The 27,251-nt window shown below is 47.0% G+C and overlaps 1 protein-coding gene across 1 annotated transcript in view; it reads right to left on the bottom strand.

Annotated features, from left to right (window-relative positions):
* Positions 1-477: 477 nt before the first annotated feature.
* Positions 478-27,251, bottom strand: part of KSR2 (kinase suppressor of ras 2) — a 445,700-nt gene continuing 418,926 nt past the window's right edge. Inside the window, exons 15-19 of the mRNA XM_008071604.2 lie at positions 16,966-17,062; positions 15,821-15,954; positions 7,094-7,225; positions 1,749-1,878; positions 478-615 (exon numbers count right to left, since the gene is read on the bottom strand). Of these exons, the coding sequence (XP_008069795.2) occupies positions 478-615; positions 1,749-1,878; positions 7,094-7,225; positions 15,821-15,954; positions 16,966-17,062 (631 nt within the window). The remainder of the gene's footprint in view (positions 616-1,748; positions 1,879-7,093; positions 7,226-15,820; positions 15,955-16,965; positions 17,063-27,251) is intronic.

Below are 27,251 nucleotides of genomic sequence, written 5' to 3'. Positions count from 1 at the left end.
TAGGGAGAAGCTGAGAACCTTTCTGGCCCTGGTGTTCACACAGTGAAGAATGCTGGAAGTCGTGAGCTGCCATGAGCGGGGGTGGGGGGGGTAGGCTGTTGATCCAGAAGGGAGAATTCCTGAGGGCTGGGTTCGTGCTGGGTTACCTGAATACCTGACATACGGGGGCTTAGCTGGTCCAGACACCACCTCGCTACATGATTCTCAGACTCACTGGGGCATTTACCTTCGTCAGGAAGGGTCAGACAATGAGATGGCCATGACAGCCACAGGAACCAAAGCCCTAAGATGGAAGCCTCCAGGACCCAAATCTTAGAGCAGGCTCTCTGAACAGCAACTCGGTGGGGAAAGGTGGTGTCTGGGGGTGGTACACAGAAAGGAGTTGGCTGGGCTGGAGTCAAAGAAATGCAGAGGGGATCAACAAGGTGGCAGAGGCCAGAGGACAAGGCAGCGGGGAGAGAGGCTAAGGGGGAAGACCTACTCTGCAGACTTCCAGAAATGTCCAGGGTGAGACAGGCGGCGGTTTCGCTTTGGCAGTTTCTCCAGCATGTCCATGAGCTTGGTGAAGGTAGGTCTCTCTTCTTGTTCAAAGGCCCAGCAGAAGAGAAGAATGTCCTAAAAGAAACCAGTGTGTGATGGTTGAACATAAATGGTGGCTTCTTGATTACTCATTGGCACCTGCTTGGGTTTGAACATTTGCCCACCCATCTGCCCCATGTCCATATTTCTTCATTGTCCATCCATCTATCCACCCACCCATCCACCTACCATGCATGCATCTAATTGCCCGTCTATCCATATCAATTCACTCATTCATCCTTCATCTACCATACACCTACCCATCCATCCACCTCCCCATTTACCCCTTCCTTCCTTCCTTCCATCCTTCCTTCCTTCCTTCTACCCATCCATCATGCATACATCTATATGCCCATTATGTCCATCCATCCATATATCAATTCACTCATTCATCCTTCATCTATCATCTACCTATTCACCCATCCACTTATCCACCTATCCATCCATCTATCCATCCATCCTTATGGATTGATAGAAGGTCTGAGATACATTGAGATCAATAATACTCTGCAAGGAATTTCTTGACATTTTTCTCAAAAGGGAGAGATAAAGGAATCCTGAGGTCTCCACCCACATTCTAATACTATAAAAACCCTTCTAAGTCACAGAAGAGAATAGTTACTTTTGGTAATCTCCTCACTGGAGAAAAGAAACCTGGAGGCAAGTAATCCCTACAGAGAAGGAGTAATTACTCTATCTTCTGATCAAAAGAGAGGAATCTCCCTGCTGCGTTTTAGAGAAAGATTGTTAATTTATACCCAAGCTTTTCTGTTTCTATATATCTTCTGAGTTGGATAATGCCTTAAACTTTCTATGTAGAGGCATATAAAATTAGAACCATTAGTATCTGTGACGTCTTAATGAATATCCTTTAAAAATAACAGAAAAAGAGGAATTCATTGGTTCTACCTGACTCAGGATTCCATTGCTAGGAAAAACCTGGCCAAGTGCTACTGTATCCCTGGTGGCAGGTACCTGAAATTGCAGGCATAGTCCTGAGACCTTGCCTTCAAAATTTCAAACCATGATCTGACAAGGCTGTGGCACTTGCTTTTTTTGTTCACCCTCTGGGAAAGCATTTTTAACCTTAACATATAGTAAAAAGAAGGCTAAGGACTGTGTCTGCTTCTCCCCTTGTCCCCCAGGCCTGGCTCTATTCCAGGACTTACTGAGATTTCTTTTCCCATGCCGATCTGGCTGAGGTTGGGTTTCATGCCTGTGCCCATTTGCCAGATTATTGCCTCTGCTGGTTGGGTCTTGAAAGGCCACTCCCTGGCGTGGAGTTCATACCAGATTGTGCTGTTGGCAGACATGATTGTTAAAGGGGTTATAAAGTGGTGTGTCACTTGTATCCCCATACCCCCTCATGAACACACACCCACCCACCCAGCCTTCCAGCTGGCCATTCCTCTCCCAATTTCTTCTTCGTGTGGTTGGTGTTTTGCCACCTGGAACAAACATAAAGATTTCTTAATGTTTTAGAAGGCATGCTCATCCCAGGATACCCTCTAATGAAAAGTTTAATCATGTGATTAGGATCTCAGACCCTATATTTGTAATTCTAGGAAACCACTGCAAATAAATAATTAGGAATACAGGCAAAAATTCATTTACAAGAATGTTCTGTACAGCATTATATACATTTAAAAAGTAGAAATAACACAATTGTTCAGTAATAGGAATTGGTTGTATGTATTATGGTAAGTCCATAAAATAAATCGGAATACTGTATTATTATTAAAACATTCCAAAGAAGTTTTGTTGACATAAAAAGTGCTCAATATATAATTTTAAATGTAGAAACCAGGATATGAAACTGCATATAAAGTATGTTGCCTCTTTTAAAAACCATTATATATGTATGATCAGGATAATAAAATAAAATGCAGCAGAATGTTTAAAATGGCTAACTCTGGGAGATGATGAGGTTTTTTTTTACTTTTATACTTTTTTTTTTAAGCATTCTGTGGAATGGTAGAAAGAAAAAAATATTTGTGAATCAGGCTGACTTGGGTTCAAGTCCTGATTCTATTCTATCTTAGTGGCACAGGAGGGTGGGTTTCCTGGGTGGGTCACATCACTCTCCCGAGTGTAGGGTTCTTTACCTGCCGAATGAGAATAATGATACCACAGCAGTGGAAGAATGTTGACCTGGGACTCTGAGTGCCAGAATGACTCGATGCTGGAATTACTCTGGGGGACTTAGTATGTGATTGTCTGTTTCATAAATCATGATATTAGAAGGCATGGAGAAAGGACTGCTCCAGGGAGCAGCACGAGGCCATGGATGGGGCGACGGGCCAGGTGGTGCACAGGTGACACGGTGAGGTACGAATTGCAGTGGAACCGCGGTGAGTGAGACAGGATGCTGGGGTGTCGAAGAGCTGTGCGTGCCATGTGGACAGATCTCAGTGTTTGGAGAACAAGATTCCCACCACACAAAATAGTTGAAACAGCTCTAGGAAACGCTCTTTCCTTCTCTCTATGATGCTTCATGTAAATGTGCATTAAAGAGCACGAAGCATCCTGTTATCCTCTTTATTGACCAAAGGACCACATCAAGCCAGCTGTTTCTCGGGTTTCACTTCTCAGTTGGCATCTTCCTCCCCCTGACAACCTCATACCTCTGGGGTATGATGGCCAGGAGCTAGGATGTCCAGTTGGATGGTCAGAAAGTTCTCAAGAGACAGTGCTAAATGACTGCAGTTATGATTAGAGACCATCCCGCTTACTGAATTTCTACTCTGCACTAGTCACTATTCTAAGCCCTTTGCTGGGGGAGATCTAGTAAGCATGTCTTTTTACTTGGGGTCTTGCTGACCCTGGAAGGACTGCCCTTTCCAGGGTCAGGTGATTCCTGGAGATAATAAAGGACTCACCTGTGAGTGTGCCTTTCATATGCAAACCAAGTAACCCAGAGGCCACACCCTCAACCTTCTTCTTTCGCACTTGGAGCCAATATTCCCCGGAGTCTGCTGAAATGATTCAGACTAGCCAATTCCAAGTTTACCTTGTCTTGGCTGCTCCTTCTCACGGAACACAATAAAGGCTGTGACCCTGGTTTTTCTCCCTCTTCTTCTGCCTCGTCCAATTCTGATGCTTCCCTGTGACGCCCTGTGTGGTGTGGTGCACCTCTTTCTTTTGGGACCTGTGAGTAACAAACTATCTTTTCAGTGGCCACTGTCTCCTGATCTGTTGGTCTCACCCTCCTAGGATAACAAGAGAACCTACAATTTAAAACTAGAGGCGTTATTATTAGCCCCATTTTATAGCTGAGGAAACGAAGGCCCCTGAAGGTTGTGTCTTACCCAAGACCACACAGCAAATAAGAGGGGCAGCTGGACATTGAACTCAATCCATATGATTCCAGGATTGTGCCACTGGCCAATATCTTATCCTGGGAAGCGTTTATTCCATCCTATTCAAGAATCCTTTGTAATTAGCAAAAGGAACAATTTGGGGGTGTGATTTTGTAGCTGATGGTTGGAGACCAGAGAAGGAGGCATAGACAGCCTCATGTGAGAAGAGGACGAGTGCCTTCAGGAGTCATTCCCCATGTTGAGCAGTTTATGGGGAAGGGTACGTAATCGTTAGAAACTTTCAGGGTTTTATTATCCTTGACTGAAGTAGGGCTTTGAGTGGTGAAACAACTCCCAACCCCCCAGGGCTCCACAGTTAAAAGCTCCCACTCTGGAGTTAGGATGTTCCAGGTTTGAATTCCACAACCACCACTAATCATCACAAGGCACATCACTGAGCTGTTGGTAGCCTCAGTTTTCCCACCTGTGAATTGGGAACAACATGGTCTCTGCTTCGAAGGGTCTTTATAAAGATCCCATGTGACGGCGCACATAAAATGCTTGCCGCAGTGCTCAAGACATGCTTAAAAGTTCATTTTCGTTCTAAGTCATTTTTGCACATGAGGTTCCCAAGCAACAAGATGCACCTAATTGGCAAGAAGACCCTCGAGCGCTGGGTCCTTTGGAAATCAGCAGTGTCAGAAATAAAAGCCTCATTAAAACTTCTTTTTAAACCCAACTTTCAAGAGAAACTTACTTTGGGGGGGGAACCCTGCTAAAGATGAAAATTCTAGCAGAAAACCAATTACTTACTTTAGTACATCTTGTTAATTACATTTTTTCTTTTGCTAAATTTACACTAAAATATGCCCACTTAATTATTGCAAGTTGGTTTCAGATTACAATCTCTAACTAGATAAAGATTTGGACATTGACTCATCAGGGCAAGAGACAGTCTCTGAAGGGGCCCACGCAACAGATGTGGAGAATGTTGATCTTCCAGAAAACGCTCCCTCAGGGTTTTACAGTGAGAATGGACACAGGGGGGCTACTTTGATCCAAGGAAGACTATCTGCCTACTGTCTCTGTCCATGGTGCTGAGTTGAATTGCACTCAGCTGTAGGTCTGAAGTTTTCCCAGCCAGTTTCCCCAGCACTGTCGACCCCAGGCCCTGCAGTGGCTCCGCGGACAAGGATTCACACAGCCATCTGCACCACGGGAGCCTAGAAGCCTCTCTAGCTGCACCTCCTCAGCACGCTCTGCCCTGCACCCTGGGGCTGTGTCCCAGTCTCTTCTCCTACACATGCAAAGACATTTTGCTCTCTCGTGGCTGCCATCGCTATTTGCTGAGTCCTAAACTCCTCTTTCCTGAGCTAGATGTATAGATGTAGCTGCCTTCTGGATGGTTCCATTGGTTATCCCCAAGGTAATTCAAACTCACAGTGTCCAAGCCTGACCTCTTTGCCTTTCTGGTATACCCCAGCCCTGCCTCACCTCCAGGGTCTTGACCTTGGTGAATGCCACTCTGCTCCACCTGTCGCTTAAGGCAGATATCTGGGCATCGACCACATTCAATCCATCATCAAGTTCTATCACTTGTACTCCCTATGCACTTCTGATGTCCACTCCTATGGACTGGTCACCCAGCCCCAATCTTGCCATCTCCATTCCATTCTCTACACAGCAGCCAGGGTGATTGGACTGATCTAAAACTCAAATTGGGATTATGTCCCCCATCCCCGGCTTAATAACCATCAATGGCTCCCAAGTACCCTGAAGATGAAATGAAAGCTTTTAAACTCAAAGTCTCTGAGTTTCTGCAGGATTGGCCCTGCTTCTCTCTTCTATCTAATCACTCCCAATCTCATTTTCCCCTGACTCTTTATTCATCAGCTCTTTTTTCTCCTCCCAACCCTTTACATATACCTCCAGTAGCTCAGGAGGTACTTCCTCCTGGAAGCCCTCCTTGACTTCCAAGGTTGAATTTGGTTCTTCTTTTATTCCTAAAGACCCTGTATTTAGCCTTAGCATAGCATTCATCCTACTTGCCAAAGCTGTTTCCTTGTATCATTAGACAAGATAGAGCAGGTACCTGTGGAGGTTTTCAAACATGTCCACAAATTCTTTGCTGCTCCTTCATGGATAAGGTAAAGTTTTATTCTCCTCCCCTTGAGTGTGGGCTGGATTTGGCAACTTGCTTCAACAAACAGAATACCATGGAAGGGACAACACGTGCTTTCTGAGACTAGGTCATGAGCAGTGATGAGGCCTCTAGTCGCCATGTTGGGAGGTTACTCAAGCAGGTTATATACAAGGGGGGACCCTCTAAAATCAGAATTTATTAAAAATTGAGTATTTATTCTTACATGTTTAAACTTCAGTCACCATCAAAGTACTCTTTGTTTGATGCAATACACCTATTGAGATGCTTTTCCACTACTCAAAACATTTTTTGGACTCATCAGTGTGGATGCCTTTTAGTGCTTCTGCCATTTTTGTTTCATCTCCTCCACACTGGTAAAACTTGAGGACTTTTTTCACCCAGGTAAACAAACAAACAAAAAAGTTGCTTGAAAGAGATTGGGTGATAGGGAGGGTGGGGCATGGGGGGCATGCCATTTTTAGTCAAAAACTGCTGAGCACTTAGCACAGTGTGGGCAGTTGCACTTGTAAATCACTCATCACGAAATGGGCAAATGTGTTGAAAGAGTCTCCAAAAAAAATTCACTGAAGCTGAATGCAGGCTCTCATAGCAATTCTAGTTGGTACACTGATGCCGATGGGTTCCTAGAACACTTACCTAGTGGGGAAAGCCTGTACTACAAGGGGCCCACCCTCCAAAAGATAATTCCAGGCTTTTGGAGGTCCCTCCATGTACAGGCCTAGGGGAGAGAAATGGAGGCCTCCTTCCAACTGCCATGTTGAGTGGGCCATTGTGGAAGTGACTCCCTGACCCACTGCACCTTCAGATGAGACCACAGCCCTGGCCAACATCTTGACGGCAGCCTCATGAGCTAGAAACCAGACGTGCAGGGTTGTTAGGGTCACTCCTTCTAGTCCACCCACTCAGGTCCTCCCACTCTCACCCAGAAATCCAGCTACCCTAGCCCCTGCAGACAGGTGCCCTGGACCTTCCAAAAGCCCTGGAGGAGAGCTCAGGAAGTATCTCTCTGCCCAGGCTGTGGCTCCTGGAGTCCAGGGTGGTGCCCACCTACCCAAGTGCAAAGACATCAGAGTGCTTGGAGAAGGGAAGTTTGTCCTCCTCTGTGTCAGGGGACAGCTGGCGGATGATCTCGGGTGCCAGGTGGCACAGCCAGCCGTTCTGGATGCGCAGTTTGTCTTCCCGCCTGGAGAAGCAAAACACAGGATGAACTCGATGTCACAGCCCAGGGGAGACTGGTCTCCTTGGCACTGACCCTGGAACCATCTCTGTGGGTCTTCTTGTTTCCCCAGTGGGTACTGCTTAATCTTCACTTGGGGCTAAGACCCGGGGGTATAGAGAAAGCTGGCCTGGAGAAGCACTGAACACCCAAACCGTTATGGGGTTCCATCACCACCCTTCTCATCCATCTTCATCAACTGCAGTAGAGTTGAGCCTTGTTATTCAAAGCAGTTACATTCTACAAAGTCACCAGGAGCACGGAATTAGCAAACACTGAACCACTGCTCCTATGGGAAATGCGTGTGCACACACACACATCTCACATAACTTGCCATCGTAACTCCTAAAAACAACCTGGCCTGGTAGATTCTGCTTTCTTTATTTTATAAAATAGAAAACAGGGTTCAGAAGTGTTAAGTGGGCAGGGCACAGAGGCTTGTACCTGTAATCTCAGCACTTTGGGAGGCCGAGGCAGGAGGATTGCTTGAGCCCAGGAGTTCAAAACCAGTTTGGGCAACATAGTTAGACTTTGTCTCTATTAAAAAAATCCAATATTTAGCTGGGTATAGTGGCGTGCACCTGTAGTCCCACCTACTCAGGAGGCTGAAGTGGAAGGACTACCTGAATCCAGAAGGTTGAGGCTGTGGTGAGCCGTGATTGTGCCACCGAACACCAGCCCAGGCAACAGAATGAGACCCCAAATATTAAAAAAAAGCATTAAGTGACTTTGCTGAGGCAGTCCACTAACAGATGCCAGAATTGGGATTCAAATCCCATCCAATTGACCCCAGAGCCGGAGCTGTTACACTCCCCTGTGCTGCCCCCTCTGTACTCATCCTCTGGGCATCTCCATATGAGGCTGAAACCAAGAAGGCAGAGCATGCCCTTGTTCCGCCTCAGCTGGGAGTGTGTGCGAAAGGTGACTCAAATTTTTCACCACTCTGCATGTCCTTGAATGATTGTGAAAGTGCTATGTGTATTGATTTGGGGATTAAAATACATTTCAGTGAGTAGTGGATCCGTAAATTTGAAATCTGAGAATAATGAGGGGTGATGGTATTTATCCATCACCTACTACGCCTAGGTTCTGTTCTCGGCACCAGGAGCACAGCAATAAAGCAGGCCAACATGGTCCCTGCCTTCCTGGAGCTTGAACTTTGGCAGGGAAAGGGGACAACAAATGACTTAAACAAATAGGGGAAATAGAGTTAGTGCTGTCGTACAAAGAATTAGAGCATGCCAATGATAAGAAGGAGCTTACTGTGGGTAAAAGAAATGTGGGCTAAAATCTACATGATGTAAAGGACCCCTTCCATGTGAACAAGGAGGGTGTTCTAGGAAGAAGGGGAAATTAGGACAAAGGCCCAAAGTAAGCCCTATTTGGGGTGTTCTAGAACTCTAAAGAATGCCAGTGTAATTGGAACACATTATGCCATCCTGTGTATCCAAATGTATACAACCAACTCCTCGTTGATGGGCTTTGGGTGGTTCCCCTTCACCATGATAATCAACACTGCAATGAACATCTTTTGGTCAATACTTCTCCCCTCACTTCCACTGACGATCATTCTTTAGGATAAATTCTCAGAAGAGGAAGGAGGTTGGTTTCCTTCTATAAACTGTCAGTCCTTACCAAGTCAGAGCTTTCCACGTGAGACTGAGATCTGAGCAGAACTCCCTATGAGATTTTCACTGACTCATAGAAAGGGCCAGCTAGCACAGGGGAAGACTCAGGAGCGAAGGAGGGGACGGATGTCTCAAACCAACAGGGGTGAGATTGTGCAGGACCACAGCATCCTGCATGAAGAATCCTGGGGCTGACTGGATTCTACCATTCTTTTAGGGTGGGTCTCTAAGCTGTGTTCCCTCAAATGCACTCATGCATACTCCACAATCATGCTTTTTGCCATATCTAAACACCTTCAAGAGCAGCGTTATTCAATAGAACTTTTTATGATGATGGAAACATTCACTATCTACATTGTCCAATGTGGCTGTCACTAACCACTATGGCTGCTGAGCACATGAAATGGGGCTTGTGTGACTGAAAAACTGAACTTTTAATTTTATTTCACTTTAAAGTTAAATTTACATAGCCACATGTGCCTAGTGGCCATGAAGTTGGACAACACACATCTAGCATTGTTTACTGAAATGCATTTTTTTTTTTGAGTCGGAGTCTCACTCTGTCACCCAGGCTGGAGTGAAATGGCATGCTCACAGCTACCGCGGCCTCGACCTGCTGGTGCAGCCTCGATCTGCCTCAATCTGCCTCAGCCTTCTAAGTAGCCGGATCTACAAGCACATGCTACCATGCCCAACTAATTTTTAAAAAACTTTTATTGTAGAGATGAGGTCTCGCCCATCTGGTCTCAAACCCCTGGGCTTAGACACTCCTTTCACCTTGGCGTCCCAAAGTACTGGGATTACAAGCTTGAGCCACTGCATCTGGCCTGAAATGCATTTTTTAATGTAAATATATTTTAATAGGTCACTCTTTGGCATGGCCATACATGGAAACTAGACATTTTCCAATACACATTAAAATTAAGATGAATGATGCTTGTTTACATCCTCCCAAAATCAACTTGCAAATCACTTTGGAAATACTGGATGGAGGAAGAACCCCGAATGAGGCTCCATGAGTTTGGGGTTTGAGGTCTCACAGCACTACTATGCTATTCACTAGAGCTGGGTGGGGGCTGGCTGTGCCCACATGTGCGGTTCTTCAAGATGCCTTTCTTACCTATTCATTCTACACGTGACAGTAGCGTCCATGTGGACATACTCAACCTTTGGTAGTACTCAAATTAGGGGTTGAGCTGAGTAATTCCTGCAATTGCAACTAATTGTGTCTGGGTTAACACAGGTATGTCACCCTGGACACCAGCTATCCTTCTGCCTCTCAGGTTTCTATGCTTCTAGAGCAGACTGGCGTACAGGGGACAGAAATTGATGTGGTCAGATGGACACTATTACATTTGTTCTAATTTAGGGGTTACCAGCCTTGGCACTATTGCCATCTTGGTCTGGGTAATTCTTTGTTGTGGGAGGGGGTTTCTGGCCTCTACCCCCTGTTGTGCTAACTAAAAATGTTTTCCAACATCACCAAATTTCCCCTGGAGTAAAAACAGCTGGGAGAGAATCACTCTTTTAATTTTATACAAAATAAGGAAATGGTTTAGCATTAATAACACATGACTTGCTCCTGTATTCTATATAAAAGACATGATACAATTTATTTTCTGCTGAAAAACAGGGCTTAAACACACCCACAAATCCTTGTGTTAGCAAAACTGAACAAGTTCTTGCTTCAAGAATCAGTTACACAAGCAGAGGTTTAAGGACCCATCCATCACCTACTAGCCATGGGACCCTGAGTCTTTAGTTTCCCATCTTCAAAATGGGCCTATTAATTTGTACTTCACATGACTGTTTGCAAGGATTATGAGATAGTGTAAGGCACAGGGTTGTGTCAGCTGTTAGGGACACATGGTTATTAGACATAATTGTCACATATGTACATACATGTATGTATAATTATAGACAAGCATATATTATATATAACAATTATATACATGTGAATATACATGTATATATACATATATACAAATATGTATAGGCTTAGAGAATCAGATGTGTGCTAAATCACATACATATACACATTTCTTATCTTGAGGACTAAGAAATGGAGTTGAGACTTGAGCCCAAGGAAAGAACATCCTCTGAGGAAGAGGGGCTTTGGCATGGACCAGCCAACATTTTCTTGCAATGACTGAGTCACTGGGGATGCTGCCATCCAAGGGAAGTTTCTCGGTGCCCGACTCTTCTCAAAAGCCCCTGACACCTCTTCCCAGCCCACGAGTCAGCAGAGGACTGGTCCCATGGGACCGGGCAGGAGGAGGAATGGCAACCACACAAGAGCCATGAGCCTGGGGCAGGTGTGGGCACAGGCCTGGGAGAGGGCCAGGAGTCAGGCTTGACTGAGACACCCTGGGGTGCCCCGTTCCCATGGCAATGAGTCCACCGGTGACAAACCCAAATAATCTTCATTATGGTCATTATGATTAATAACAGGCTGCGGGTGGCTGGCATGATGGCGCTGGCATCTAAAATGACACCTTGTCTTGCTGATGGCAGAACAGCTGTGTGCAGGGATCTGTTTGGATGCGCAGAACACGCTTGCTTCAGTGGGCCGCCCCATGCCTGCCCCACCCATGCCCCATGCCTAGCGGGTCTCCCCCTGCTGGGCCCCAAGGACTGTCAACACCCCAGGCTCTAACTGCAGGGGCGGGGTGGAAAGGGCAAGTAACCCCTGCTGAGTGCCTACTGCTCGCCAGGTTGTCCATCCCACTCAATCCACATAAGCCCACAATTAGAGGGATATCATCCTGAAGAAAAAGAGACTCAAAACACTTAAGGGACCTGCTCAAAGTGACCGAGCTAAGAGCTGTTGGATCACAAGTCTTTAAAGCTCCAGAGACTAGACACCTCACCACAATGCTACATGAATTCCTGGAGAAATAGCACCATTAAGAGCAGAACCCTAAACTAAGCCCTTCTCATGTCCGTCCCATCTAATCTTCAAAAAACCCTTATGAAGTAGGATTAGTGCCTGTTCTTACCCCCATTTCACAGGTGAGGAAACTGAGGCTTAGAAAGTCAGATGTACATTAAATAAAAATAAGTTTCTATCATCTGTCTCATGGTTTTATAGACTTAACTGTATCTCCCCCAAAATATGCTGTTGACACTCTCACCTCAATGTGACTGTATTTGGAGATAGGGTCTTTAGGGAGATGATTAAGATTAAATGAGGTCATAAGTTTGGGGCTCCAGCAGAATTGGTATCTTATAAGAAGAGGAAAGACATCAGAGATCTCCTTCTCTCTTTACCACTGGCACAGAGAATAGGTCACATGAAGACTTAGAAAGAAGGTGGCTGTCCACAAGCCAGAATGAGAGCCCTCATCAGAAAAGGAATTTGCCAGCACCTTGGTCTTGAACCTCCAGCCTCCAGAACTGTGATAAAGTAAATGTCTGTGGCTTAAAGCCCCCAGTCTGTGGTATTTTGTTACAGCAGCCTAAGCGGACTGATATACATGGTAAATACTCCCTAAATATTTGCTGACTGGCACAGAGAATAAGGAAAGAGGGAACTTCCGGGCCTTTCTCCTGGGAGTTGATTTAGCCTGTTTCCTGCAATGCCTGTGGCCTGGCCAGCTCCCTTCTCTCCCAACTCTTGCAATCTAGCCCCCAGGCTGCCAGTGAGGGCCACAGATGTCCTGTGTTTGAGGGGTGTCTCCTGGCCTCCAGCTACTACGCTGGGGGCTCCATTCTGACCTGGGCACTTACTGTCTGGAGATGCCTGTTCACAAATAAGAGGCAGGAAACCATGACCCGAGCCCCTGCTTGGGACCCTGTGGAACCCCAGAGCTGAACCGGAGATAGACATTGGGGCAAATGTACGACAGGGGAAAGGTCCTGAGATTCTCGGAGCACCGCAGGGCTCCACCTCCCTATCATGGTCCCCATCATGGCTATGGGATCATGACAGATGAAAGACAGCCACATCGTCTTTGCTATCCCTCCCATGGTAAGGTGGAGTCCAGTTCCACTTGAATCTGCACTGGCCTTAGGAGAACTCTTGACCAAGAGAATGTGGTATCCTGAGACTGCCATGAAGCCCAAGGTAGTCACACAGAGAGGCTGCATGTGAGGGATATGAAAAAGGAGAGGGATATGAAAGGGGGTAGGGGGTGGGGGAGAGAGAGAGAGAGAGAGAGACAGAGAGACAGAAAGAGAGAAAGAGAGAGAGAAAGAGAAAGAGAGAAATAGAGAGGAAAAGAGAGAGACAGAGAGATACAGGGAGGCTTAGAAAGAAATAGAAAGAGTAAAATAGAGAAAAGGAAGAATAGAGAGAAAGAGAGAGGGAGAAATAGGAAGAGAGAGGAAGAGAGGAGGAATAGAGGGAAAGAGAGAGGGAGAAAGAAAGGAATGGAGAAAAAGAGAGAGGGAGAGAACAAAATAGAGAAAAAAGAGAAAGGGAGGAATTGAGAGAAAGAGAGAAGGAATAGAGAGGAAGAGAGGAATAAAGAGAGACAGAGATGAGCGGCACAGAGAAAAAGAGAGAAAGGGAGGAATAGAGAGAAAGAGAGAGGAAGAGCGAGACAGGAAGAGAGAAGGGGAAATATATAGAGAGAAATAGAGACAGAAACAGAAAGGGGGAGAGAGAGAGAGAGAAGGAGTAATAAAGAGAGAGGAAGAGGAAGAGGAAGAGGAAGAGAGAGAGAGGCCTTATCAACTCCTCCCAACGGTCCCGGCTAGCCCAGCCCCATGTGTGCAATAAGGCACCTCCATCAGGCTCCAACTCCAGCCCCCACCCGACTGCACCTACAGGTCATTCTGAGTGCTGATGCTCAGCTGAGCCCAGTCAACCCACGGAATCACTGGGGACAACAATAACTTGCTTTAAGCCACGAAGTTCTGAGATCACTCGTTATACAACCGTACGTAACTGGAACAGGAAACAGAGCACAAGAAGTCATGGATGGCTACTTGTGGAGGCCAGGCAGTGTGGATGTCTTGCTGGGAGTTGTTGCTGAGGACTCCACGGCCCCTCCTGACGCTCACTGGGTTTGTGTCCACACTGAGGCTGAGGTGGGGGTGGGAGGGGGTGCTGTCTGGACAACAAGGCCAGTAGCCACTTTGCCCTGGACTAGGTCGAATTTCCTTCCCTGTTGACACTGGGTCTCCAGGAATGAGATAAAGGAAAGAAAGCCCAAGGAATTCCATCCTATTCGCTTTTCTTCTCCTCCCTGTGGCTTCAGAAAAGTGTCTAAAGAAAGGAAAGTTGAGGGAAACTGCTAGGGGAGGGAGGGGCATACCTCATCAACAAGGGTACTTGCATGATTAATGTTTGTATACCTAACCCTGAATTGTACCCCACATCTTTATAATAAATTAATTTTAAAAAAAGAAAGGAAATCGGGAACTTGTAGATCTCTTCTTCACCTGGGGGAGAACCCTTCTCTCCACCTCACCCACCCTCAACAAGGAGGAAGGGAGAGAGTTTGGACAAGCCACGTCCCCAGGAGGGAAGAATCTCTGCTTTTTTTTAAAAGAGCCCAGACCCAAGTTAAAGAAAACATCTCCTGGGCCTTCTTTGGTCTCGATGCAAATACTAGGGTTCACAGTGTCCCAAATGCTTCCCTGCACTTAGTCTGGGAAACTAGAGGGTATGATTCTGATATCAGCAAACCAGGACGTGACTGCCGCCATGTGCACAGTTCCACCCTTCTGGCTCCTTAGCCTGGACTTGAGAGACTGTCTCAAGCATATAGTGATCTATTTGTTTAATTACTATCTGCTTATTTTCTTATCTTGGGCACTGTAGATAGTGTTGGAGAATGAGATGAACTCTTTTGGGGTGGAATAAAATCTGAAAAAGGAACTTAAGGTTCTGTTTGTTACTGTCTCACGTAGAAACAGCTACATGAAGTTTCACCAAATTTCAAGTGGTCTGACTTAAATTCAAGGTATTATACAGCATGAACACAATTCATTTGGAAGGGGGCCTGAGGTGTACTTCAAAAAAAAAAAAAAAAATCAGTGGTTCTCCAAAGCATCTGAAATGGAAGTAAAATAAGAGAAATCGCGGGTCTGTCTTTCTGGGCAGACACACCATTCATGATAAGATGCATAACTAGAAAAAACATGCAGGGATTTAAAATTCAAATTAAAAGTCATAAGGGCAGACTTTCTGAATGATGCGTTGTTTATTTGGAATCAAGCTGTTTTCACATGGTCAACTCAATGTGGCTTGCTCTAGGGTGAGCAGTGGCTGAGAGTTAATTACTTAACAACGGTTAATGATTCTCCTGGGTGATACTGGGAGGTATATGCAAATTAATACTAATTACAACAGCTCAGCAGCAGCTCCTGCTTGTGGGGAGCATTTGATGGGTACCGGCGGGCGCTGTGTTGGATGCTTGATGTATGTTTTCTTATTTTATCCTCACAAGAACTCTGCAAGGTAGGCAGCATCAGAACCACTGCTTTTCTTGCAGACAAGAAATCTAAAGTTAGAGAAGTTGTTCCACTTGATTAAAGTCACAGTTAATAAGTGGCAGAGCTGTATCGGGTCCCAGGTGGGTTTCACGTTAAGTCCCTTGCTGTTAGCTGTACTCTCACTGCACTAAAATTAATTAATTCTTAAGAAAACTTTGAGCTAGGGCTCTTGGGGGGTTCCAAGTTCCAGGTGAGTACTCGGGGTGACAGGAAAGCCCTCCAGTTAAATTCAAGGACAGGGGCTTTGCAGGATTTGGGATGCTCTAATTCACTGCACTGAGAAGCAAGATAGGTTGGCAACAGGCTGGCTTCCCCCGGGGGATCACAGCATGACCTTGGCATTCTTCATCAGCACAGCAGCCCAGTCTCTCAGCTCGGTGACCTCAGGCCCAGTCTGGAGAATCTGGGTCACGAAAGCCATTTGGGGTGACTTCTCATGCCCTGACCATCACTTGTCAAGGACCCTCTGGGTCCTTCTGCAACCTCTCACCTGCCAGCCTGTAGCACCCCAGAAATGCTGAAGAGCCCAAAGTCTGTGATGACCACTTTGCCATTGTCGTAGAAGACATTCTTTGATTTGAGGTCCTTGTGAAGGATTCCCTTGGCGTGGAGGTAGCCCATGCCCTGCAATATGTAAGGAAATAGGAAGTTGCCAGAGAATAACCCAAATGCTCTCTGTCACCCTGGCTTGTACTCACACACCTCGTCTCACAGACTTTCCCCTAGTGAGACCACATTCAGCAGAGGCAGAGCCTGGGTCTGACCATGGAGCCCAGTGCTGGGGTGGGAGACGGCATGGCAAATGAGAACAGGCAGAGACCCAGAATCACAAATCCGCCACCACCCCAGACCCCACAAAGCCACCTCCATTTGTTCATCTGCTTCCTGAAGAGGAAACCAAAGAAGTCCCCAGAGAAAGGAATTCCATCAACCATCTTCCTCCCCTTCCCCTTGAAAGACTAATCCCCTGCAGAGACTTGTTCCTTAGGGCTACCTAACCTATGCACTGCAGAATGTACCAGGTTTCTCAAGAGATGCTCCATGACCCGTAATCAAGAACACAGAGAAGAGTCTATTGGAGGTCTAGTTTAAGGGCAAACATCTAGAGTTGTGTTTGGAGTTTTTTGCCTTTGCAAACAGTCACAACTTTTATTTCTTCTTATGGCTCAGTCCTGACACCTCCAATGGGAAATAAAAGCCTGAGTTCAACTGACTAATAAGACACCTCCCAGAAACTGGATGGTCCTGTTTGTTTTTAATCCAAAAACAACACCTGACAATTTGATGTTTCCTCAGCAGTGGTGGAGAGATGGCCTGCACCCATGTGAATTCAAGGACTTGAGGGATAAAAATCCTAACCAAGAGAAGTGAGCAACTTATATGTGACTCTGCGTCCTTGTACGTGTCTAAATACCACAGTGATAGGCACCAGATGGAAACCAAACATTAAGAGAATGTTCCTAATGGTCATAACTAGGCATGATACATGGCCTGGAGGTTTTCAGGTCAAGTCCAATTTAAGTCCAGACAGTTGGTCTGGAACCAAACCATGGGTCTCAGCAGCACTGTGGAGCTTCTCTAGGGGGACCTGGGTCTTTCTGAGGTTTACCTAGGAGGCCCCAGAGCTTACGGTACCTTCACAATTTCTTGAGCAATCTGCCTGGTTTTGTTGACATCCAAGACGATCTTGGCATCCCTGACCACAGAGTAGAGCGTCCGTCCCTTACACAGGCTGAAAAGCAAAAGGACAAGGCAAATGATCAGCAATTGTTTAGAAGAGAATGACCCATGGCCATTATTAGAAGTGACAAATACTCGAGTAAGCTCCTGAACACGCACTCCCATGCCTTTAGATTCGGTGTGTGGGATCTGGGAGGAAGATCTGGTGTTGAGATCTGGGAAGAAGTTCTTGCAGATTCTTTAGAAACTTCCCCAGCTTGTGGGCACGCAGGGACACTCACAGAATCCAGCCTGGCCCCAAAACATGCTGGCCACGTCCAGTCCATCCCAGAGGCTCATGGGAGAAAGCAGCGCATAAACCAACAACTTCTGGGTCCTCAGGTGCCACTCAGACAGTCATTCGTGCCAGCTGCACCCGCTCACTGGGAGTCGCCAGCGTGCAGGCACAGTGACGAAAGACCAGCAAAGCGATGGCTGATGTGTACTGAATATCGTCAGCACGCAATGCAGTTGATCGTTTGGATGGGGATGTGTAAACACTAATCATACCACCCAAAAAACCAGATGTCTGTCTAGATAGAGGGGTTTTCAAACTACTTTCAGCCTCACTGAGTTCATTTCGAGGACCAGCAGTTGAAGATGAATGACAGGATGAGAAAGGACATTATGCCATGAGGGTAACATGGCTCATTCAGCTGCTCGTGTGCTCACATCTGTCCTGTGGCTCTACCGTTGCCCAACTGCCAGCACACACAGCGGGTGCCCACAAGCAGACACTGAATGAACACGGGAATGAATGAATGAGGGAATGAATGAATTCTAGATTCACCCCAGCACCCCTGACCCCTAGCACTGTGACTGGCTCACGGTATCCAGTGTGGGCTGAAAGAAGAAGGAATGTCATTATGGAAATTAATTTTTTATCTACATCAAAATCACAGCTAGAATTTTATCTTTTGGTCTCTAATATTATGGCCAAAACACTCAAGGCATTGAATTCATTTGGTATTTTTTGATCCCCTGTTGTGTATTAGGTTTTGTTGAGATTGTATTTCCTACGATTGAAGCCAAGAACTCTGGTATGCGAGGGATCTCAGTTTGAAACCCAGCACTGCTCCTTACTGTGTGTCTTTAGGTGGTTTATTTAACCACTCTGGACCTCCGTTTCCTCATCTGTCAAAGGAAGCTAGTAATATGTTCCTTGTAGTTTAGCATGAAGATTAAAGAGCTAAAGAGTATGGTACAGTGCTTGGCACCCGTGGGAAGTATAGCACAGTGGTTAGGAGCACAGGAATCTAGAATCAGACCCTATGGAGCTAAGATCCTGATCTGTCATTTAGTGGCTATGTGACCGCGGGCAGGTGCGATAACTTCTCTGAGCCTCGGTTTTATAATCTGTAAAATGGGGAAAATAGTTCTTGCCTTGCAGGGTTGTTAGGAAAGTCACATGAAGCCACGTGTGTAATGGTATAGGTACCTCTTCAAACCTAGTACATTTCATAGTCAGTTTTTGTGAAATGCCGGCTATTAGGAGAGGTTGTAAGTCATCAGTAAAATGGTGGACACACACACACACACACACACACACACACACACACACGTGTGCAAATATATATAAATGATATATTTATACACATACTGCAACTGTCTGTATATCTGTCCACCCATCCAAAATGTTACCTGTAACCACCCATGATCTTTGACTAACACCCGTCTCTTTGCCTGCTCAGGGTGAGACTCCCAGGGTAGCTGACTCCCAGGCAGGATGACTCACCTGTCCGAGGATGGCTCAAGGTTGTCCCCCACCCCCATGTAGCTGTCTGGGGCGTGTTTGTTGTAGATGTGGCAGGAGAGGTGGAGGAAGGGTGGGAGGAGCGGCCAATTAATCCATGTTGACATTTGAATATTCGAGGCCGTGGGTGGATTCCCTCCCCTGGATACTTTGTTCTTGAACAGCCACCTACACTCATTACGGGCCAGAGCCCAGAAAATACTCTCCCCACTGCAGACCGCAGAGCAAGTAATCACAACGGGCTCCCAGGCTCCTGGTGTCGCAGGGTAACCGCAGGCAAGTCGCAGGCCTGCCGCCCCTTGTCATCTTCCCCTGCTCCCAGCCTCCTTCCTGGAGGCAGCTGCTGAAGGCTTGGCTTCTGTCACTCCCCTGTGGCTTCTGAACTAACTACCACTGACTGGTGGAGCAGAAATCGGTGCGACAACAGTTACGCATGTCTACCAAAGCGAAATACACAAACAGTCCACAACCAGCAATTCCTCCCCTAAGTAGGTACCCAACAGGTGTGAATTCTCATATGCACCCCAAACATGGACTGGAATGTACTAGAATATTAACAGCAGCCCACTCGTAGCAGCCACAAACTGGAACCAGCTTGCAATGGACTGAATGTGTCCTCCCAAAATTCCAGGTTGAAATCCTAATCCAAATGTGATAGTATTAGAAGGTGGGATAGTATTAGGGTATTTGGGAGTTAGCTAGGTCTTTAGGGTGGAACCTCATGAATGAGGTTAGTGCCCTCTTAGATGGGAACCCAGCGAGTTCTCTTGCCTGCTTTCCACCATGTGAGGATACAATGAGAAATCCCAGCCATCTGCAACCCCCAGGGGGGTCCTCACCAGAACCCGACCATGCCCACCATAATGGCGGACTTTCCAGCCTTCAGATCTGTGAGAAGGAAATGCCTGCTGTTTCTAAACCCGTCAGTCTGTGGCGCTTTGTCACAGTGGCCCAAACTAAGACACAACCCAAATGTTCATCAACAGCAAAGTGGATACATTATGACATATCCATATAACAAAATATGTTCATACTGTACTGTATAAAAATAACCACAGTACTGCTAACTGTAAAACGTATGGATGACACTCACTGACATAATGTAGAATGGAGGAAGCCTGGCACACAAGACGCCGCAACGATTCCACTTCTATACAAGGCAGCCGCACACGAAAGTGATCGATGTGCTAAAAGTTAGCACAGGGACCGTACTCCTGTATGGTGGGAGGGTGGAAGGAGCACTGAGGGGGAATGGGAGAAGGCGACGGTCTGTGTTTTGATCTGGGTGCTGGTTGCATGGATACTTAGTGGAAATTCATTGAACTGTGCTTTGTTTTTTTTTTGAGTCAGGGTCTCATGAAACTAGGTATGTAATAGTGTAGGTACCTCTTCAAGCCCAGTACATTTCATAGTAGGTTCTCGTGAGATGCCAGCTATTATTATGCAGTGGCACAATCATGGCTCACTGCAGCCTCGACCTCCTGGGCTCAGGCGATCTTCCCACTTCAGCCTCCCAAGCAGCTGGGACTATAGGCACACACCACCAAATGTGGCTAATTTTTTGATTTTGTAGAGATGAGGTCTCACTATGTTGCCTAGGCTAGTCTTGAACTCCCGGGCTCAAGCAATCTTCCCGCCTCGGCCTCCCAAAGTGCTGGGATTACAGGCATGAGCCACCGTGCCTGGTCAGAGCTGTGCTCTTATGATCTGCATACTTTTGCAGGTATGTTATCCTTCCCACAAAAAGTTATTGATTGATTGACTGATTGATTGAGTCAGAGTCTCACTCTGTTGCCCAAGCTGGAATTTAGTGGCATGCTCATGGCCACCGCAGCTTTGAACTGCTGGGCTCAGGTGATCCTTCCACCTCATCCTTCCAAGTAGCTGGAACTACAAGTGTATGTCACCACGTCCAGCTAAATTTTTGATCAGTTATAGACAAGAGGTCTTGCCAAGTTGCCCAGGCTGGTCTTGAACCCCTGGGCTCGGGCAGTCCTCTGGCTTCCACCTCCCAAAGTGCTGGGATTACAGGCTTGAGCCACCATGCCCAGCAAAAAAGTTTTTTAAAAAATCAGGAAGAAAAGGCTAAACAATGAATACCTGGTGTTAAAATTTACAAGAAACGGAAGCAACACTGATACCCAAGGTACGCATTCCTAAACTCCTCACACAGTGAAGAGTACCAGTAGGTGGATGGGGTCTCCAGAGGAATCTGGGGCTTTAGGCCCGGCTGTGCCCACCCAAGTGTTTATTGGGAGCTAAGGTGGAAACTGGCTGAGCTCTAAGGAAGAGCAGGCATGAGGCAGGGGTCCAGGATGACAGAGGCCCAGACAGTTCCAGTAAGTCAGTCCAAGCATTCGCAGCAAGTGCTCTGAGCTTGGAGTCTCTCGTGGCTAATAGTAGTGCCCTAAAAGCTGCCTACAGCGTGGGAGATGGGAGGGGAGGGGAGATGAAGATGCAAGTGTGCTTAGTATGTGCTGGACCTAAGTGACCACCACGAGTCCTTGTCCCATTTTACAGGTGAGGATATGGACACTCCACAGGGCGAGGGGCCAGCTTGCAGACACACAGCCTCCATGGCCACTCATTCCCGATCTCTCTGCCTTCTCCTCCACTGTGTGGGGGCCCTGTCACCAGCATGATTCTTGGGCCATCAAGGATGTCACGAATACCATCACCTATGGCGCAGGTGAGTGAACAGAGAAGGACAAACAGAGCCCAGCTCTCGACTCCAGCATTTCCTACTTGCTGGGTGACCTTGGGAAGTGACTTCCACCTCAGTTTCCTCATCTGTAAAATGGGGATAAGTCACACTACAAGCTAACATGTACTGTGCACTTTCATGTGCCAGGCAGTAGCCTACATGTAAGAGCCCTACAAGGTAGGAATTCTCACTGTGTCTCATTGACTCCAAAGACGCACATCTCTGCACTTCTGATGTCTCTGAAAGCAGAGTGTGTCCTGCAGTCATTGACAGGTCAGCTTCATTGGCACTGTATTACTTTCTTTCTTTTAATTTTCTTTTTCTTTTTCTTTTGTGTAGCACACAAAATAATTGATGAACGTTCTAATAGAGAGCATTGTGGATTCAGTGAAGCATGGTATCAGCTCCATTTTATAAATGGGGAAACTGAGGCTCAGAGAGGTTAAGTGGAGGTGGGATTATTTTTAATTGATAAGTGAAAATTGTATCTATTTATGGTATACAACATTTACACACACACACACACACACACACACACATTGTAGAATGACTAAATTGAACTATTTGACATGTGTGCTATCTCTTATGATCTAGATACTTTTGCTGGTATGTTATCTTTCCCAAAAAGAAATTTTCAAGTATATAATACACTATTATTAACTGTAGTCACTATGATGTACAGTAGGTCTCTTGAACGTATCCCTTCTCTTTCAATGAAATTCTGTGTCCTTTGACCAACATCTACCTAATCCTCCCTGTCCCCTCAGCCTCTGGTAACCACCATTCTGTTCTCTGCTTCTATGAATTAGGTATTTTTAGATTCCATATATAGGCGAGCTCATGCTATATTTGTCTTTCTGTGCCTGGCTTATTTCACTTAACCTGTATTCCTCCAGGTTCATCCAAGTTGCTGCAGATGACAGGATTTCCTTCTTCTGAAGGAAAACATATTCCATCACATTCATATACCACATTTTCTTTATCTCTTCACCCACTGACGGACTCAGGGACTGGCTGATTCCATAATGTTGCGACAAACATGAGAGTCCAGATATCTCTTCAACATACTGATTTCAGTTCCTTTGGCTGTAGACTTAATAGTGGAATTGTTGGAAGTGGGATTTGAAGGCAGCTTGGCTTCGAAGTTTATATTCGTAAGACCTATCCTTTGCTTCTTAACAACTTTCTCTGAGACTCTGGCCCATCACAGGTCCCCAGCGAACGGTAGCTGTCAAGTCATGATCACCGTCACCTACGGCACTGAGGATGAACGATGCCTGCCATCCTTGGTAGCAGACTCCTCCTGGAGGTCACTAGAAGAAGGTGTTTCAGAGGCTCAGGCATGTATTTAATACCTGTCTAGCTCCTGGGGCAGTAGGCAAACACACACACACATACAACTTTTGGTAGCCTTCCGTAACAAAAACGATGTTTCTCTAGGAAGAGAAGCAAAGCCTGGGAATTTCCCACTTATCTGAGGTCACCCCATCTCTCCCAGCCCCAGCCTTGGGCAACACCCACAAGTTGCTCTTTGAGCTCCTATCCCAGGTGACACGGCAAACTTTGGCCAAGATGGCACTGTGTGTACATGATGTCATTGTAAACCAGCCTACAATGGGCTTGTCAGAAACAATGAGATAGAACCATCTAGAAGGTTCACCTCTGGGGCTTCTGTCCAAACGGGTTCATTCTGCAAAAACAGCAGCTGGGCCAGAAATCTGGATGCCTGTGGCAGCCACATCCTTTCCCTCCTCCAAACTCCTCGCCACCAAGCCCAGGGACCCAGGCAGGGCGTGAATGGTGGGGAGCAGGGAGCCTTGACTGGGGCAGCCACCTCTGAAGGTTGACACACTGTCACCCAGCCCAGCTCTGCCACCCCCAACCCCCATGGCCTTGGGGATGCACTTTGTCTCACTGGGACATAGTCCCTGCATCTGCAACCATGGGGTATGGTCAACTGAACAACGGCCCCTGAAGATGTCCGAGTCTATGTCCATGCACACGTCCCAATCCCTGCTCCTGGTGACAATTTACCATACAGGGCAAAAGAGACTTTGCAGATATGATGGAGTCAGCCTCTTGAGGTGGGGAGATTATCCTGAATTATCCAGGTGGGTTCTCAGAAGCGAAGGGGGAGGGCTGGGTGTGGTGGCTCATGTCTGTAATCCCAGCACTCTGGGAGGCCAAGTTGAGAGGATTACTTGAGCTCAGGAGTTTGAGCCCAGCCTGGGCAACACAGTGAGACCTCATCTCTACAAAAAAGAAAAAAATTAGCCAAGCATGGCAGTGCACGCTTGTAGTCCCAGCTGCTTGAGAGGCTGAGGCAGAAGGATTGCCTGTGCCCAGGAGGTCAAGGCTGTGGTGGGCTGTGATTGTGCCACTGCACTCCAGCCTGGGTGGCAGAGTAAGACCCTGACTCAAAAAAAAAAAAAAAAAAAGTGAAAGAGGAGACACAAGAGAGAGGCAGAGATTTGAGCACAGAAGAGAGAAGGTCAGAGAGATCTGATATGAGAAAAATACTACCCACTATTCTAGCTTTAAAGATGGTAGAAGAGGCCATGGCCTCTGAAAAGCTGGAAAAGGCACACACACACACACACACACACACACACAAAGATTCTCCAATAGATCCTCCAGAAGAAAATGTCTTGATTTTAGCTCCGGGAGACCCATTTTGGCCTCTGGCCTCCAGAACCACGGGAACATATTTGTTGCTTCAAGCCACTAACATAGTGGGGCAGTAAGTATCACCCCATGGGTGGGTTTGAGGTTGAAATGAGATGATGCAGGTGCAATGTGTATATCTCTTGATTCGCTGCTCTTGTTATCTCCCGTCATGTAGTCACGGATATTATTGCTAACAATGCCACTCTCTTTCTTGGACAACAACAGCTGCCTCCTCACAGCCTCTCTGGCTTCCCCAATTTATTCTCCATCCAGCACCCTGAGTGATTGCCTCAGAATGCAAAGGTGACCAAGTCGCTCCATTGCTGCCACAGCTCTCAGGATAGAGACCCAAGTCCCCAGGCACAGAGATCTAGTGCAGCGTGGCTTCTACAGACCATTTCCCTCTCTTCTTGTTAGCTCTCCCCTTCATTCACCGAGTTCCAGCCTCACCAGCCCAACTCAGGGCCTCTGCCTGTGCCATCTCCCCATCTGTCCCAAGAGCATCCCCTGCCTTCCCAATTAAGTCACTCTCTGCTGGAGGTCCCGAGGCACCGTGGACTCCAACTTCGCAACACCCGTCATGCTTTTAACTGGACACATGTTGCTTGGAGTCTTTGATTACAGGATATCTCCCTCTCTAGACCATAAGCCCCCTGAGGGCAGGGTCTAGGGTATCAGGTCGCTGCTACAAATGAATGACCAGACGAACAAATCTGGTGCTAAACAAATGAATGAATAGATGCAGCAGTCCAGGCTGCTTCCCCCAGGCAGACCTCCCCTTCCAGTATTCCAGGGAGTGAGAACCGCATCACGACATCACAACCAAAAAGACAAAAACAGCTTCTGGGGGGTCTGGGCCTTTACTTTCCTTTGCTTGTTTGAACTTATCTTTGGAGCGCTAAGGGGGCTCCAGTAGAGAGTCACAAATGGTCCATTTTAGACGGGGGTGCTGGGCTGGCAGGCACCCTTGGTCTAACATTTGAATGTCCCTCCACAGGACACCTGTGGTCTCCTCAGCCACAGTCCTCGCCACGTTCTCATGTACCACGCCTGGTCTACTTCCTGAGCTTACAGCACCTGCCTTGATCCCGTAGGTGTTTAAGCGCTAGGCCAGTGGTTCACATGCTTGAGAGGCATCAAAATCCCCCGGAGAGCTTGTTAAAACAAAGATGGCTGCTCCCACTCCCAGAGTTTCTGATTTGCATTTCTCACAAGTTTCCAGGGAGTGGCTGATGCTGGGGGCTCAGGGAACCCCACTTCGAGAACCACAGCTCAAGCCCACTCTCATTTGACTGAGGCCCAGAGACAATCAATTAATTTCAAAATCCATCTACTGGGTGCCAGACGGGGCCTGGCGGCATTCTAAGTGCAAGAGATATGGCATGCAAGACCAAATTCGAGCCTTAATCCCACAGGCAGATCGTCTAGTGGAGACAGAAGGCAATAAAAAAGCAAGTAAGCAAATGAGGATTCAGAGAAGCACAGGTCCTAGGAAGAGAGTAAAGAGATTCATCGGATGGAGAGTAGACAGGTCCAGAGGCCTCTTTGTTTAGGAGGAAGCGAGGGAGGGAATCTTTAGGCTGGGTGTAGAAAGAAGAAAGAAGCCAGCTCTGTGGAAATCTAAGGGTGACAGTTCCAGGCTGGGGGCCCAGCCAGTGCAAAGATCCTGAGGTAGGCATGCTTGAGTACCACAGCAAAGGCCATCCCGCTGGACTCCAAGGGGCATCTCCCAACGACTGCCCTCGTCAGTGGTTACCTATCAAATAAAAGACATAGCGGGGTGCAGAGTCTCTGGCTCTGCCTGATTTGAGCTCTCAAAGCAATTGGTTCTAAAGTCAGCTGTTATTTTAAAAACACTCGGACTGTCAGAGGGATTTATAACTCCTTTGCTAGCCGGGCTCGGTGGCTCAGCCTGTAATCCTGCGCCTTTGGGAGGCTGAGGTGAGTGGATTGCCTGAGCCCACGGGTTCGAGACCTGCCTGGGCAGCGAGACCTCATCGTTACAATAAATAAAAAAAATCAGCCGGGCATGGTAGCGCACGCCTGTAATTCCGGCTACTCGGAAGGCTGGGGCGGAAGGATCGCCGGAGCCCAGCAGGCAAGGCTGCAGTGGCTGGGAGCGGCCACTGCACTCCAGTCTGGGCAACCGAGTGAGACTCCAACTCAAAAAATAAATAAATAAATAAATAAAAAAAATATAACTCCTTTGCTGCTCACTCCCTTCCAAGCAGTCCCCACTTCTCAAAGCTCAAACCCCACCTAATTGTCCTGCCCTCCCCCGCCATCCCTTGAGGAAATAAATCGCATTCCAAGCGACAAGTTGCACACTCCATCAAATTCTACCCTTGGGCCATCTCTCACTTCCAAGTTGCTCATGAATCTAACATCGAAGATATTAAACCTCTGGACTCTGGGGCTTTATAATAAAAAATGCCAGGTTAGCTGACTGTAAAGGTGGGAAATGCCAGAAAACAAGTGAGAAATGCCAGCTGTTTTCCACCTGCTTAACCCAACGTGCGTCCAGGAAATGAAGAGTTATGGCATTCCATTAAGTAAGGGGCTGGCGAGGGAAGGCTCATAGCCTAGCTTGATAAGAAAAATGACTATGGGCCACCAGGCATCAGAATCTGCATTGCCAGAGTCTTGCTACCTATGAGTGCAGGGTTGAGCTTTTGCTAATTCACAGCCTCCCTGCCCCTCTCCAGCTTCTGATAGGGCTGCAAAGCTCAGAGTCATGGGGAGAGAAAAGGACGTTCTTCTGGTTTTACTATATCCTTCTCCCCAGAGCTGGATCTGATCTTGTTGAGTCAAGAGGCCAGAGTTTGGCTGCACTGGGCCCTTCAGGGACTGAGATGTGGGGTTCTGCCCATCAGGGGCTGTCCCTGCCACCCCGATTGTGATTCCATGGTGCTAAGCAACTGAGTGACTTTCTGCTCTCTCCCTGGTCTGGGCTTTACAAAAGGGAGGGAGTTTTCCAAGAATACAGGCAGTCAGCTGGGGAGGCATAGCAGGAAGAACTGTGGGGAAATGGTAGCCTTGTGTTCCTCTGCCTCTCGGCACGCTGTGTGGTCTGGCCAC

Source organism: Carlito syrichta, unplaced genomic scaffold (assembly GCF_000164805.1).
Source record: "Carlito syrichta isolate Samal-C Ts95f unplaced genomic scaffold, Tarsius_syrichta-2.0.1 Scaffold314525, whole genome shotgun sequence".
Lineage (NCBI taxonomy): Eukaryota > Metazoa > Chordata > Mammalia > Primates > Tarsiidae > Carlito > Carlito syrichta.
Note: the sequence above shows the minus strand (reverse complement) of the source record. Positions and strands in the feature narration are given on the sequence as shown.